General features: G+C 46.2%; 1 protein-coding gene across 10 annotated transcripts in view; it reads right to left on the bottom strand.

Moving 5' to 3' along the window:
- LOC105464817 (latent transforming growth factor beta binding protein 1) overlaps positions 1-13,084 on the bottom strand; it is a 445,139-nt gene extending 432,055 nt beyond the window's left edge. For all 10 annotated transcript variants that reach the window (XM_024787691.2, XM_024787692.2, XM_011712889.3 and 7 more), the window contains exons 1-2: positions 12,573-13,084; positions 11,437-11,507 (exon numbers count right to left, since the gene is read on the bottom strand). In XM_024787691.2, coding sequence (XP_024643459.2) covers positions 11,437-11,507; positions 12,573-13,069 — 568 coding nt within the window. In that variant the 5' untranslated portion in view covers positions 13,070-13,084. The remainder of the gene's footprint in view (positions 1-11,436; positions 11,508-12,572) is intronic.
- Between the last annotated feature and the right edge of the window lie 465 nt (positions 13,085-13,549).

The raw sequence follows: 13,549 nt of genomic DNA, 5'->3' as shown, positions 1-13,549 counted from the left end.
GTCTCAGAGGAGGTCATTAATCTGCTTGAAGTTTCACAGCCATTGAAGAGGCAGGAGTATCCTCACCCTTGAATCACTGTAGTAAACGATTTATGAAGGTAAAGTGGTAAGTCTCGGCTAATTTAAATAGCTTTTACAATAATCATATTTTGAAGACGCTAAGTGTTAACTGTCTACTTGCTATGGTGTGAACATGAAATGCATATGGGAGGATGGAGACTCTACATTTTAATTAAAAATAGCAATAATAGGCTGGGTGTGGTGGCTCACACCTGCAATCCCAGCACTCTGGCAGGCCAAGACAGGTAGATCACCTGAGGTCAGGAGTTCAAGACCAGCCTGGCTAACATGGTGAAACCCTGTCTCTACTAAAAATACAAAAAAGGTGTGGTGGCAGATGCCTGTAATCCCAGCTACTGGGGTGGCTGAGGCAGAAGAATCATTTGAACCCAGGAGGCTGCAGTGAGCTGAGATCATGCCACTACACTCTAGCCTGGGTGACAAAGCAAGACTCCATCTCAAATATATATACACATATATATATGTGCACACACACATACACACACACATATATAAACACACACATATATATAGCAATAATAAAATGAAGTTCATGAAAGATTAAAAGCCACATTGGAATTGTCTGGTAATCCCACAAAGAAATAAAACCATGTTTAAATTTACAAAGACAAAAGATCCTTATCCTTCTATTTTCCTTACTTTATTATGATATTTTTGGTTGGTGGCCTCTTACTGGTAGCAAGCTATCTCCTCTATAAAAATTCCGTCTAACTGCATTATCCAAATCCCTCTGAACAGTCACCTCCAGCCACTCAGTTTTCACCTCTAAATAATGATCTCACCAGTTCAGTAAAGTTGGCCACATCAACTTCGGATAGCAACACCTTCCTCCAATTCATCTTCCCATCCACTGACCAAATTCATCTTTCCTTTGGCCCAGCAGAACCAAGAGCATGTATTAAAAAACCAGCCCATCCATCTTCTAGTTTACAAAACACGACACTTTCAAACTGTTTACTTATGTCCATGCCAACAATATTACTCAAATGTGGTGGAGTAAAAAAGCCACAGGGAATAGCGTAGTTGGCCAAGAGCAGTATATGGGGATCTAAAATTACAGGGAAAATCATACAACATTCATTTTACTTAGTCCCAAATCTCTATCAGATGATGATGTTGAACAGAAAGACTGTGAAATTGGCAGGGAGAAAGGAAAAGTCATCTCAAAGTTTGGGCCATGCCAGAGCAGCCTTACAGAGCAAAGGCAGGAGGAAACAGAGTAAGGTGCTGTGCCCTTGAAAAAGCTGTCACAATCAGCAGTGTCTGCTGGGCAAGGAAAAGTACAAAGACAAAATGCAGGAAAGAAAAGCAAGTGGAAATTATTGCCAAAAGGTGAGAGTAAACAAAGACAAGAGAAAGCATTCTTTCTATAGTATTTAGAGGACAGCATTAGCAACACAGCAAAATCCGAGATGCTAGTTCAACTCAATTCTATTCTATTCCTAGGTAGCATTTGTACTGTGGCACTTGTACTGTGGCAAAGCAAGGGACCTGCTTCCCAGGAGCTCAACACTGATGAGGGGACAGATGCCTCTTCCACCTGGCTCAGCCATACCCAGAGCCAACTAAGAGTGAAATCAGAGTGCTTAGGGAGCATCAAACAGAGTCTGCTTAGGGAGCAGCAAACAGGATCAGCCCCCAAGGATCTCAGAAGAGGGACATGGAAGAAGCAGTGGTGCCCAGGAGGAAGTGGTCCTGAGCAGACAAATGAAAGGTGCTGAGAGCTCATTTTGGTCAACTACTGTGCAGGGACCCTGCTCTCTATGCACTTTTAATGTATTACCTAATGCAGCCCCCTAGCAAGCCCCTGGATGATTACAGAGACCATCATTATTCCTATTTTGTGAATGGAGTTAACTTAGCCCTGCTCCAGGTCTCAAGCTTGACTGTCCAAGGTCACACAGTGAGGAAGTATTAAGGTCAATTAGGAGCTCCGTATTCTAATTCCAAAGACTGAACTTCCAACCACTGAGCCATACTGCCTCTCATTCAAAGCCAAACTGAGACCAAGTAACGGGAGGAAGAGGAGAAGGGCAACAAAAGCAGGTAAGATAGAAGGGAGAGGAGGGGAGAAAGCAGTGGCACTTCCTTCTTATAACCACACAGTTTGGGGTCTCGATGGCAATGTATGCACAGAATTTCAGTACCTAATGGACTGTCTCTACGTGATGTGCTCAATCCATAACAGGCAGGGAAAATTAACAGACACATATCAGTTTATACATATACAGGCAGACCTCATTTTTTGTTGCTTCACTTTACCGCACTTCGCAAACACTGTGTTTCTTACAAATGGAGGGTTTGTAACAACCTTGCATGCAACAAGTCTACTGGCAACATTTTCCCCACAGCAAATGCTCACTTTCTGTCTCGGGGTCACATTCTGGAAATTCTCATAATATTTCACACTTTTTCATTATTAATGTATCTGTTATGGTGATATGTGATCAGTGATCTTTCACATTACCATTGTAATTGTTTGGGGGCACCACAAGTCGTACCCAATATAAGACAGAAAACTTAATTGAGAAATGTTGTGTGTGTTCTGACTGTTCCACTGACTGTTCCCTCATCTCTCTCCCTTTCCCTGGGCTTCCCTGTTCCCTGAGACACAACAATATTGAAGTCAGGCTAATTAATAACCCTACAAGGGCCTCTAAGGGCTCAAGTGAAAGGAAGACTCACAAATCTCTCACTGTAAATCAAAAGCTAAGTGAGGAAGGCATGTAGAAAGCCAAGACAGGTCAAGAGCTAGACCTCTTACACCGGTTAGCCAAGTTGTGAATGTAAAGAAAAAGTTCTTGAAGAAAACTGAGAAGTCAAGGCCTGGCCTCAATGTTTCAAAGGATGGGCTGACTCTCCTTTTAGGGGCTAACGCAGCTGGTGGCTTTAAGTTGAAGCCAGTGCCAATTTACCATTCTAAAAATCTCAGGGCCCTTAAGAATTATGCTAAATCTGCTTTGCCTGTGCTCTGTAAATGGAACAACAAAGACTGGATAACAGTCCATGTGTTTACAGCATGGTTAACTGAATGTTTTAACCCCACTGTTGAGACCTATTGCTCAGAAAAGGTTCTTTTCAAAATATTACTCCTCACTGACTATGCACTTGGTCACCTGTAAGCTGTGATGGAGATGTACATGGAGATTAATGTTATTTTCATGCCTGCTAAAACATCATGCATTCTGTAGTCCATGGGTCAAAGAGTAATTTCAACTTTCAAGTCTTCTTATTTGAGAAATACATTTCATAAGGCTATAGCTGTCATAGATAGTGATTCCTCTGATGGATTTGGGCAAAGTAAATTGAAAACCTTCTGGAAAGGATTCACTGTTCTAGATGCCATTAAGAACATTCATGATTTATGGGAGGAGATTAAAGTATCCACATTAACAGGAGTTTGGAAGAAGCTGATTCCAACCCCAATGGATGACCTGGAGAAGTTCAAGACTTCAGTGGATGAAGTCACTGGAGAGGTAGTGGAAATAGCAAGAGAATTAAACATGGAGCCTGAAGATGGGACTGAATTGCTGCAATCTTATGTTCGAACTTGAACAGATGAGGAGCTGCTTCTTATAAATGAGCAAAGAAGGTGGTTTCTTGAGATGGAATCTAACACTGGTGAAGATGCTATGAACATTGTTGAAATGACAACAAAGAATTTACAATTTTATATAAACAGATGATAAGGCAGCAGTAGGGTTTGAGAAGACTGACTCCAATTTTGAAAGAAGTTCTACAGTGGGTCAAATGCTATCAAACAGCACTGCATGCTACAGAGAAAGTTGTCAAGAAAGGAAGAGTCAGTTAGTGCAGCAAACTTCATTATTTTCTTATTTTAAAGAAAGTGCCACAGCCACCCCAACTTTCAGCAACCATCCATATCAAGGCAAGACCTCCCACTAGCAAAAAGATGATGCCTCACTCAAGGCTCACATGATCTTTCCACTTTTTAGTAATAAAATATTTTTAATTAAGGTATACACTTGTCTTTTTAGACATAATCTATTATTGTACACTTAATAGTCTACAATATAGTATAAACATGACTTTTACATGCACTGGGAAACCAAAAAATTTGTGTGACTCACTTTATTGAGATATTTGCTGGAACTGAACCCTCCATATCTGAGGTATGCTTGCAAATACAGCCCTGATGTATTTTTCCGTAAGTACCAAAACAACCAATTTGTGTCACACCAACAAATTATGTAATATTTTCTCTCCACTAAGAAAGCAGGAAACCATTAGTAAAACATGCATTTGGAGAAAGATAAGACCAGTTTCTCCTTTATGTATAAATCATTGTACTGAACTACCACATCAGGGAGCTTTTAAAAACATGACCCTGATAGGCAGCTTCTATGTTTGTGTGTACTTCAAAAATTTTGTAACTAAAAAAAAAATTTTAGTGGAAAAAAACACCCAAGTGTTCCAAAGCGTTTAAATCTTTTTTTAAAGGCACTCTATGTAATCAGCAATAATTCTGCAAATTTCCAGCTCTCGCAAAAATATACATATATATATATTAAACATTCAACTAACTAAAGAAAAACTGGATGTAAAAACCGCATGTGCGGCAGTCTTTGACTGTACATAACATTCTTCAAATCCAAGCTATCCCAATGTCTAGAGGGTTCCTGCCTTGAGAGGTTTCTCTAAATTGTTAAGCATTGAGGTTGGCCTTTAAATTCCCACATAAAGGGTCATAAATATTGCCCAGGATTGAGTTCCTTCTGGATCAGTTTCTCAAACTGTGGGCCACCTCCATCAGCATAACTTGGGATGCTTGTTAAAAACCCCCAAAGATTTTGATTCAATTCGTTGAATTTAACAAGTTTTAACATTTTTAACAAACCCTTCCAGTGGTCCCGCTGGACATTCACGTGTAAGAAACACTAATCTAGAATCTCTTTAAAAGAGCCCCAGTAAAAATGGCCAGAGGCATCACCAAAATTACCTGTGGCCAATTCCTCATCTCTCCTATCACCCCCTGGAGCAGCCAGAGCTGCTGCTGCAATAGAAAAGTAACCAAATTAGATCCACAGTCACAGACTGTTCGGCAGCGGCCCAGTCAAAGTCCCGCCCACTCATCCTTGGGTCAGCTGCTAGGGTTCCCAAGTGCCCCCAGAATGAGCCAACTCTCAAAAGCCATCTCTCCAGCCTGTGCGCAAGGCATCCGTGGGCTTACATCATGAGTTGAATTGTACTCCCCCTACAAAAAAAAAAAAAAAAAAGTGTTGAAGTCCTAACCCCAGGTACCTCAGAATGTGACCACCTTTGGAGACATGTTCTTTACAGAGGTAATCAAGTTAAAATGAGATCATTGCGGGGGGTGAGGGGTAATCCAATGTGACTGATGTCCTTATAAAAAGGGGAAATTTGGACACAGACACACACAGAAGACAATGTATAAAGACACAGGGAAGAGATGGCCATCTACAGACCAAGGAGAGAGGCCTAGAACTGCCTTCAGAAGGAAGCAACCCCATCAACACCTTGACATCGGGCTTCTGGACTGCAGAACTGTGAGACAACACATTTCTATTGCTCTAAGTCACCCAGCTTGTGGAACTTGTTACAGAAGCCCGAGAAAATTCACATAGCTTGGAAAATCAAGAAGTGAAGTTAGGCAGTAGAAGCCAATCCAGATGACTGAGGGCTGTCAGGACAGTTTTCAGACCAAGACCTCAAGAAAGAATATCACAGCACTGGATGTCCAGGAATCCCAGGGCAGTAGGAAGAGCCACAAGATCTGCAGTGGCATCTGAGCACTGCCCCACTGTTGGGAATAGGGGTAATAAAGCATACCCGCCTCAACGACACCCACAGGGTGTGAAGATCAAGGAAACGCTCTCTGTAAGCTCCACAGCACCCACACAAGTTACCCCCGCCCCATCGGCAGCTCCTCTCTGCCAGACCTGATCTTGGTCCATATTAAAAGGGTGGTGACATTTCCCTCGCACTCCAAGTCACCTCTGTTCATTGCTAGGAAGGACTGGGAAGCAAAATCTGCACTTTAGGAAAATTTAATTTGAGCTCTCGAACATGTTTGGGTACGTCTGAAATATCCAAGACAACAAATAACAGGGGCAGAAACAGCAAAACCCCGTGGTTGTCAAAGGTGCTTTCAACAAGTCGGGCTTCCCAAAAGCCAAGGGTTCACTGGGCGGCAAAAACTCCGATAAAGCAGAGCAGGCAGGGAGCGGGTGGTGTGCTCAGCAGGCCCACGGGCTGGAGGAGGGCTTCATCATGAAGGTTTAAGCACTATTACAATGTAGAATTTATGGTTCCTAAATGTTTATTTGAACTAGTCTTGAGAACACATACTTGACCTAGTGTGAACTTGACCTCTGGGTTCCTCTCTCTTTACCGAGGTTGTCTGTGCCACATAACAAGATTCTCCAGCTGACCCTCCCACATGGGGGCTGGGGTGGCCCTACCAGCAGTTGCCATGGTAAACCTCACTGCAGATCTATTGGCAAAGCAGCTGTCAATGGCCATAGCAGGCACACAAAAAATATATATAATCACTCTGGGCTCGACTCCCAAGTTTGGCAAGCATGATGCCAAGTCAAGAGGGATGGGGGACAGCCTGAGAGAGTTCTCTAGGTCACCTGAACTCCAGCCACATCACGCCCTCCTGGATGATGGCATCCACCACTGCATCTCTGGGCACCAAGGGTGCATGTGACTCTGTCTCCTTTGCATATAATTTAAGGAAAATGTCTAGAGTTGGGTTTTTTCCCCTAAAGAGGCATGGGCTGAATGCCAATGGAAAAGCAATGGAATATCGATTTTCTGTTTCTTGCTAAGGAGAGAACAAGTCATTTGATGTGCCATGAGTTAAGTGAGTAAAAACAGACCTGCACTCCCTACAGCTGGCTGTGTTTCTCCTCTATTCATAGAACCTGGCACATGGTAAAAGCTAAACAGTAAATGCAAGAACCATCCATGCGTGTATGGAAGGCCTGCAACGTGCCAAGCACCCACTTTGGATTCATATCTGCCATCATCTCTTTTCTCTCTACCCCATAATCCTGCCAGCCCAGCCTCACTCTCCTCTCTTTCATTCTTTTGTACTGCCTATTCCCATGTCCAGTGTTCTCATTAAAGCTGAGCCTACTGGCAATGTCTGTCTGGCCTGCACTTACCCTGAGACGGGGGCGAAAACACTGGAAGAAGCAATGAGGCCATGAGGGGAGGTTCAGTTTGGGTATACGAAAAAAAAAAAAAAAAAAACTACAAAAATGATAGGAGGCAAAAATGTTACACATCAGGGGTTTAATGCCCCACTTGGAAGACAAAGTCCCTAACCCACAAAACCTTCCTTTAAATGTTAATTCCTTGGAAAGAGTCGAAATGTGGTTCATCTCTCCATCTCTGTTGTTCAAAACAGGTAACGCTACCAAGCGTCATCCAGTATTAACTAAAATGACACATCCCACACTATAATTTCAATTCCTAGGGATCCACACACAAAGGGTGTCTGGAAAAGCAACATTAACATGCAACCAGGTGTCTCTACATAGTGACTCGGTGGCTACAGCCCGGAGGACCACCTTGGTGAGTGCACGAATCTATTCTTTGCCCCTGTGTGGGTCTGCCGCTTGCTTGTTCATATCTCTCTGATTTGCAATTTAAGGTTCACTAAATCTTTAGTCTTCAGAAGCATTTGATCATGGTCCATTTAAATTAGGTTTCAATAACTAAAAACAATCCAGACTTGCTCAAAGGGATACCTTATTTTCTTCACTGGATTAGGCAAACACTGAACAACATGAACACTTCCAATCTCTTAAACAGAAATTTGTTTTGCATCAATTGGACATGACCTATATAAACTCAAATTCTTCATTATCTTCAACGTGTCATGACAATTAGAAGATATCTTGGGTTATACATTTAAATGTATATGCACATTTTATGATGACTATTATAAGGGGGAACTTCATGTGGGCATATCATTGGTTTTTGTATTCTTATGTGTAATAAACCATACCCAAGTGTAATTGTTCAATCTCAGCATAATAGGGAAGTGAGAGAAGGAAACCACAAACAGAAGAAAACCAAGTCATCGATAAAGCAGACAGAATTTACTTGGCTTGATCCAACACTAATCTCTAATATTAATCTTCCTGGTTTCATCAAGGCCTTCATACCCATTTTTTTCATCTTGACATGTGCAACCATCCTACAAAGAAGGTAAGGTTTTAGCATAGGCATTTCTGAATGGGAAAATACAGGCCAGACAGGTCACGTGAACTCCCCGAGGCCACATAGCTAGTGAGGGTTTCAGCATTTGAATTCAGGTCTTCTGGCCCCAAAGCCAGGAGTCTTTCCTGGCATCACACTACTCAGCCATGGACACAAGGTTTACAGCATCAGTGGGAGCCCCAGTGGTCCCATCTGAAGGTAGAAGGCTCTCTCAGCTCTCTGGACCTCCCAGACACATGCAAAGTAAGTCCCCTATTTTAAATATCCATCTCAGAGATACATTATTTTGGACTGCACGCTGACTACCCCAGCATGCCTTTTAAAAACACAATTATTTCTGAAGAAGGCTGTGAATTAAGTTTCTAGCAATTGTACCTAAATTCATTTGTTAAACTGGGAAGTACAGGAATGCTAATCTTCTGAATGCTGAGAACCACGTAGATCCTGGTGTTGTCCAAGGGCTACCTCCTAGAAGCTGGTAGGAAAACTTAAGCCAAATGCTAGAAGCATTGGTTGTAGGTATCGTAAGATTAAACTAATATAGCAACTTCCACTAGAGCCCTGTAAGTAACTTCAACCCTGATTGTTCTGACCAGCAGTCTTCTGTGATCTCTCTCTGGTTTACCAGGCAGCAAACCCAGCTAAACCTAGGCACACACACGTCTTTGCCTCTCTTGCCTGGAGAAGCAGGAAGCCATGAGGTGATTCCCCAAGATCTGGAGCATCTTGGGATCTTCTAGAACATCTTTGGATCCCCGAATCCCCAGGCAACCTGAAAATGGGGGCCTATCCTCTTTTCAGAGAGGGCACTCAACTGCATTTGCCAAGCAAACTGATTAAAGCCTTAGAGCATTGTCTCCAACAGGCATCAAGGAGCTTCTGCCTATCTGTAAAATCTTGCTCTGAATTCTTTTCTTTTCTTGAGGTGGAGTCTCTGCACCGCCCAGCACAATCTCTGTTCACTGCAATCTCCCCGACCCAGGTACAGGCAATTCTCTTGACTCAGAGAAGCTAGGATTACAGGCATGCGCCACCATGCCTGGGTAATATGTATATATATATATATATATATTTTTTTTTTTTTTTGAGACAGAGTCATTGTCACCCAGGCTGGAGTGCAGTAGAGTGATCTCAGCTCACCGCAAACTTCACCTCCTGGGTTCAAGCGATTCTTCTGCCTCAGCCTCCCCAGTTGCTGGGATTACAGGCACACACCACCACACCCAGCTAATTTTTTTGTATTTTTAGTAGAGATGGGGTTTTGCCACGTTGCCCAGGTTGGTCTCTAACTCCTCAAGTGATCCACCTGCCTCAGCCTCCCGAAGTGTTGGGATTACAGGCGTGAGCCACTGCACCAGGTCTACTGGCTAATTTTTTAGTGGAGACAGGGTTTCACCATGTTGGCCAGGCTGGTCTCCAACTTCTGACCTCAAGTGATCTGCCTGCCTCGACCTCCCAAAGTGCTGGGATTACAGGCGTGAGTCATCGCACCAGTATAAAGATTAAATGTATTTTTAATCTTTACACAGCAATATCCCATTGCATTGGTGCTGTAACGGATGAGTTATCTCCATGTTACAGGCAAACCATATCATACCAGGTTTTGGACAGAATGAGTAACTGAGGGGAGGGGAGGGCATGTCATTTGGCCTGAGCAATGCTAAATTCTAAACAAATGCTAACACATTTCTGACAAGTATAATTTAAGAACTTAAAAGTGAAAAATTATGACTTAATCTAAAATGCCTAGAACCCTGAGCATTTCTGATCTAGTGGTTTGAATTTGATAGTCAGAAGGCTGTTCATGTCTGTAATTCCTGCTTGATCATAAGACATTATAAAACCTGTGGACATTCACCTTTTTACAAAAGTAAGGCCATTATGCCAAAGCCCTTCTGTTTCCTTCAGGATTGAAGACATTTTTCAACAAACAAGGCCACTAGATTGACTGTATCCGAAATTTTTTTAAATTCATCCACCTGTATTTCAAAATCCGAGCATCAGAAATTTTGAACAATTCCAATCCACATAGGAATGCCTCGGTCTCTATGCAAAGAACAACTAAGAATGCTTCACTTTTTCTGAGGGGGAAGGTAAGACTCCTTTATGTCCAATGAGCACCCAATAGCATCAATTCATCAAGAAGAGCCTCAGAATACATTTAACCTGATCCTTAACTTTACAATGCATAGGAGAAAAATTTTCCAGTGTTCTCAAATCTATATGCATCATTAACACATTTTTTTAAAATACTGCTGGGCGGCCGGGCGCGGTGGCTCAAGCCTGTAATCCCAGCACTTTGGGAGGCCGAGACAGGCGGATCACGAGGTCAGGAGATCGAGACCATCCTGGCTAACACAATGAAACCCCGTCTCCACTAAAAATACAAAAAAAAATTAGCCAGGCGTGGTGGCGGCGCCTGTAGTCCCAGCTACTCGGGAGGCTGAGGCAGGAGAATGGCGGGAACCCGGGAGGCGGAGCTTGCAGTGAGCCGAGATCGCGCCACTGCACTCCAGCCTGGGCGACAAAGCGAGACTCCGCCTCAAAAAAAAAAAAAAAAAAAAAATACTGCTGGGCATGCATGTGAACTGCAGAAGCACTGCAGAGAACCCCACCCATCAGTTCTGAAGAGCAGCAGAGAAGTGCATTCTAGAAAACCATCAGGCCTCAAGGATGAAGGATTCTGGTTGCTGTTTTCAGGAAGCTATAAAAACTATTGATGTTTTACTCCAGAATAGGGCCCTCTACTCCCCAATCCCCTCCTGCCATCACCGTAAAGAATGTCTTTCATTTGTTGGTATCATGTTCAAATTAATTACACTGGTTCTGCCATATGGCATATCCTCAAATGGAAATTTTTTCCTAGCTCCTGATTCACAGATGTGCCAGAGTGATGAATATCTCTGTTGAGTTCAGAGAAATCTTGGATGCAATGCATTGCTGCTGGCATTGATACTAACATTACCCTGACCCAGCCCTTCCTAGGTGGTAATGAAGCCTGCAGGTAATGGATGGATCGTATTTCAGACTTCAACTTCCCCCGAGCCCTTTCAAGTGGCCCTTATGAGATGCCCCCAAGTGGACACCCCCCCCCAACTTTGCCTACTGTGCAGGGCCACTGTGAACGTGGCAACTTACGTTTGGTGCACCTCTGGGAGCCAGGGGCCTTACTCCAGCCATGACAGCACCGCCCTCCACAGACATTGACCCTGAAACAAAGCAAGATCGCTGAGTCCAGCAGCAGGAAGACTCCCTTCCCAAGAACCCAAGCTTCCAGCATGTTCCAGAAAGGCCAGCCTCCAGCTTCTGCAACCCTTTGGATGAGACAGAGTCCTAACAGGTACCCTGGATGCCCAACCCAAAGCTGCCCAAGCAGAGGGGCAAGGCCCATACATATATCAGGGAATGCTGGGAGAACCAAAAAGCCTGCATAACCTAGGCCTATACAGGAAGGGAGGACAAGGGCCCAACAAATGGTTTTCTCACCCCCAAATTACAGTAGCGCCAATTATTTTTTTTTCTATTATCTGGGCCAACATTTTAAATTGGAAATGAGTTTCAGAGAGAACTGTCCAAAAAGGAGTGAGGTCACATGGCCTGCTATCACCCCTGAAAAAAACATGCCAACTAAGCACAACAAGTTTTCCCCTACACCCCAACCTGAGACGAACTGGGGGAAATAGGAGGCCCACGAAGGGAAGAGACTATGAGCGCCCAATAACAGAAACATTCCAACCAAAACTTTTATCAATACCAAGACACCCCACCACAGGAAAGCAGACTCCACAGGTGCAAGGAAGTCCAAGCCCATGATTTCTCTGATGCTGAAAAGTTCCAGGCCGCAGAACAGGAGCTGGATCTTTACGGCTAGCCTGCCCTCGAAACATTTTTTTCATTAGCTAGACCAAAATTAAAACTCAGTTGCAGTTTAATTGATGCTGAGGGATTAAACTGTAGTGACCTCAAGTTTACGCCCATCTTCTAGGAGCAGTTGGGTTTGCGCGCAGAAGGTTACGCCCCAGGCAGAAATGCCTTTTGTGTTTACCCGCAGCTCGGTAACAATGCACTCGGAGTTTCACGTCAGTAAAAGTCCCTGGGCTTCCCCGCACTCCGCTCTTCCCGCGGCGCTCAGCGCAGGCGGAGGCGGGGAGAGAAAGCCGACCCACCGCGCGCGAGCGCCCCGGCCACCGCAGGCTCCGAGTGGTCCTGACCCCGCAGGTCCCTCAGCGGGCGGCGCGCGCGGGGCTGGCGGGCGGAAGGGGGTGTGGGCTTACCCCTGCAGCTGCTGCTTCTGGTGAACCTGCAGCCTGGAGCCCCCGCTGCTCTGGGTCTCCTGCGGCACCTTGGAGCGCACGACTTGCCTGCCTTGTTTGGCGAACGGGGCGGCTGCCGGGTGGCCGCCGGGCTTGGGGTGGAGCTGCCCGCCGGGGGCCGCGGGACGCGCCGGCTCCGGCGGCGGCGGCGGCGGCGGCGGTCTGAGCCCCTGCAGGGCCGCGCCGCCAGGCTTGCTCGTGCGCCGGGTCCTCTCCGAGGGGACCCCGGGGGAGGCGCGGCTGGGGGCGCCCGCAGCCGCCGAGCTGCGGCTGTACCTGGCGTTGAGCGCGACGTTGAAGGTCCGCGAACGCGGGGGCCCGCTCAGGGGCAAGGCGCCCGCTGCCAGGCCGGGGCCCGGGTGCACCACGTAGGTGATCCTCCGCACCCGGCCGTGCGCCGACGACGCGAGCAGTCCTGCCCAGAGCAGGAGCCCCCACCTGAGCCAGGCCCCCGCCATCGCGGGCCCCAGCCGGCGCGACCGGCCGCGCGCGGTCCGGCCCCCTCCCCCGGCCGTGCGGCTCGCCTTTCCCCGCGCGTTCAGGCTCCCCCGAGAGCTGCCGAGAGCTCGGGAAAGGCGGGAGGAGGCTCTGCGGGCAGCTGAGCGGCCCCAGACCCCGGCCGATTGTGGCGGGGAGCAGGGGGCGGGCGTGGGGGTGGGGAGCGCGTAGCCCGGGGAGCGGGGAGGGGCGAGGGGAGCGGGCAGTGCAAGGTGAGGGTCCGCGCGCCCGACCGGGGGTGCAGCGCGCGCCGCGGCGGGGCCCGGCGAGGGTGGCCGAGAGCGAGCGAGAGCGCGCGGGACACTCTGAGGCAGCCCCGGCGGCGAAGTCTTTTAAAAGTTTCTCTCCCGTGGCCCCGAGTGTCAGACCTGAGCAGCCAATCTCCGGCAGACGTGACGTCAGGCGGCAGATCCTAATTGGGGAAGGCGTGTGAGGAGCCT

Source organism: Macaca nemestrina, chromosome 13, assembly GCF_043159975.1.
Source record: "Macaca nemestrina isolate mMacNem1 chromosome 13, mMacNem.hap1, whole genome shotgun sequence".
In the NCBI taxonomy this organism is placed as follows: Eukaryota; Metazoa; Chordata; class Mammalia; order Primates; family Cercopithecidae; genus Macaca; species Macaca nemestrina.
The sequence above is the reverse complement of the archived record's forward strand: the minus strand, read 5'-3'. Positions and strand labels throughout refer to the sequence as shown.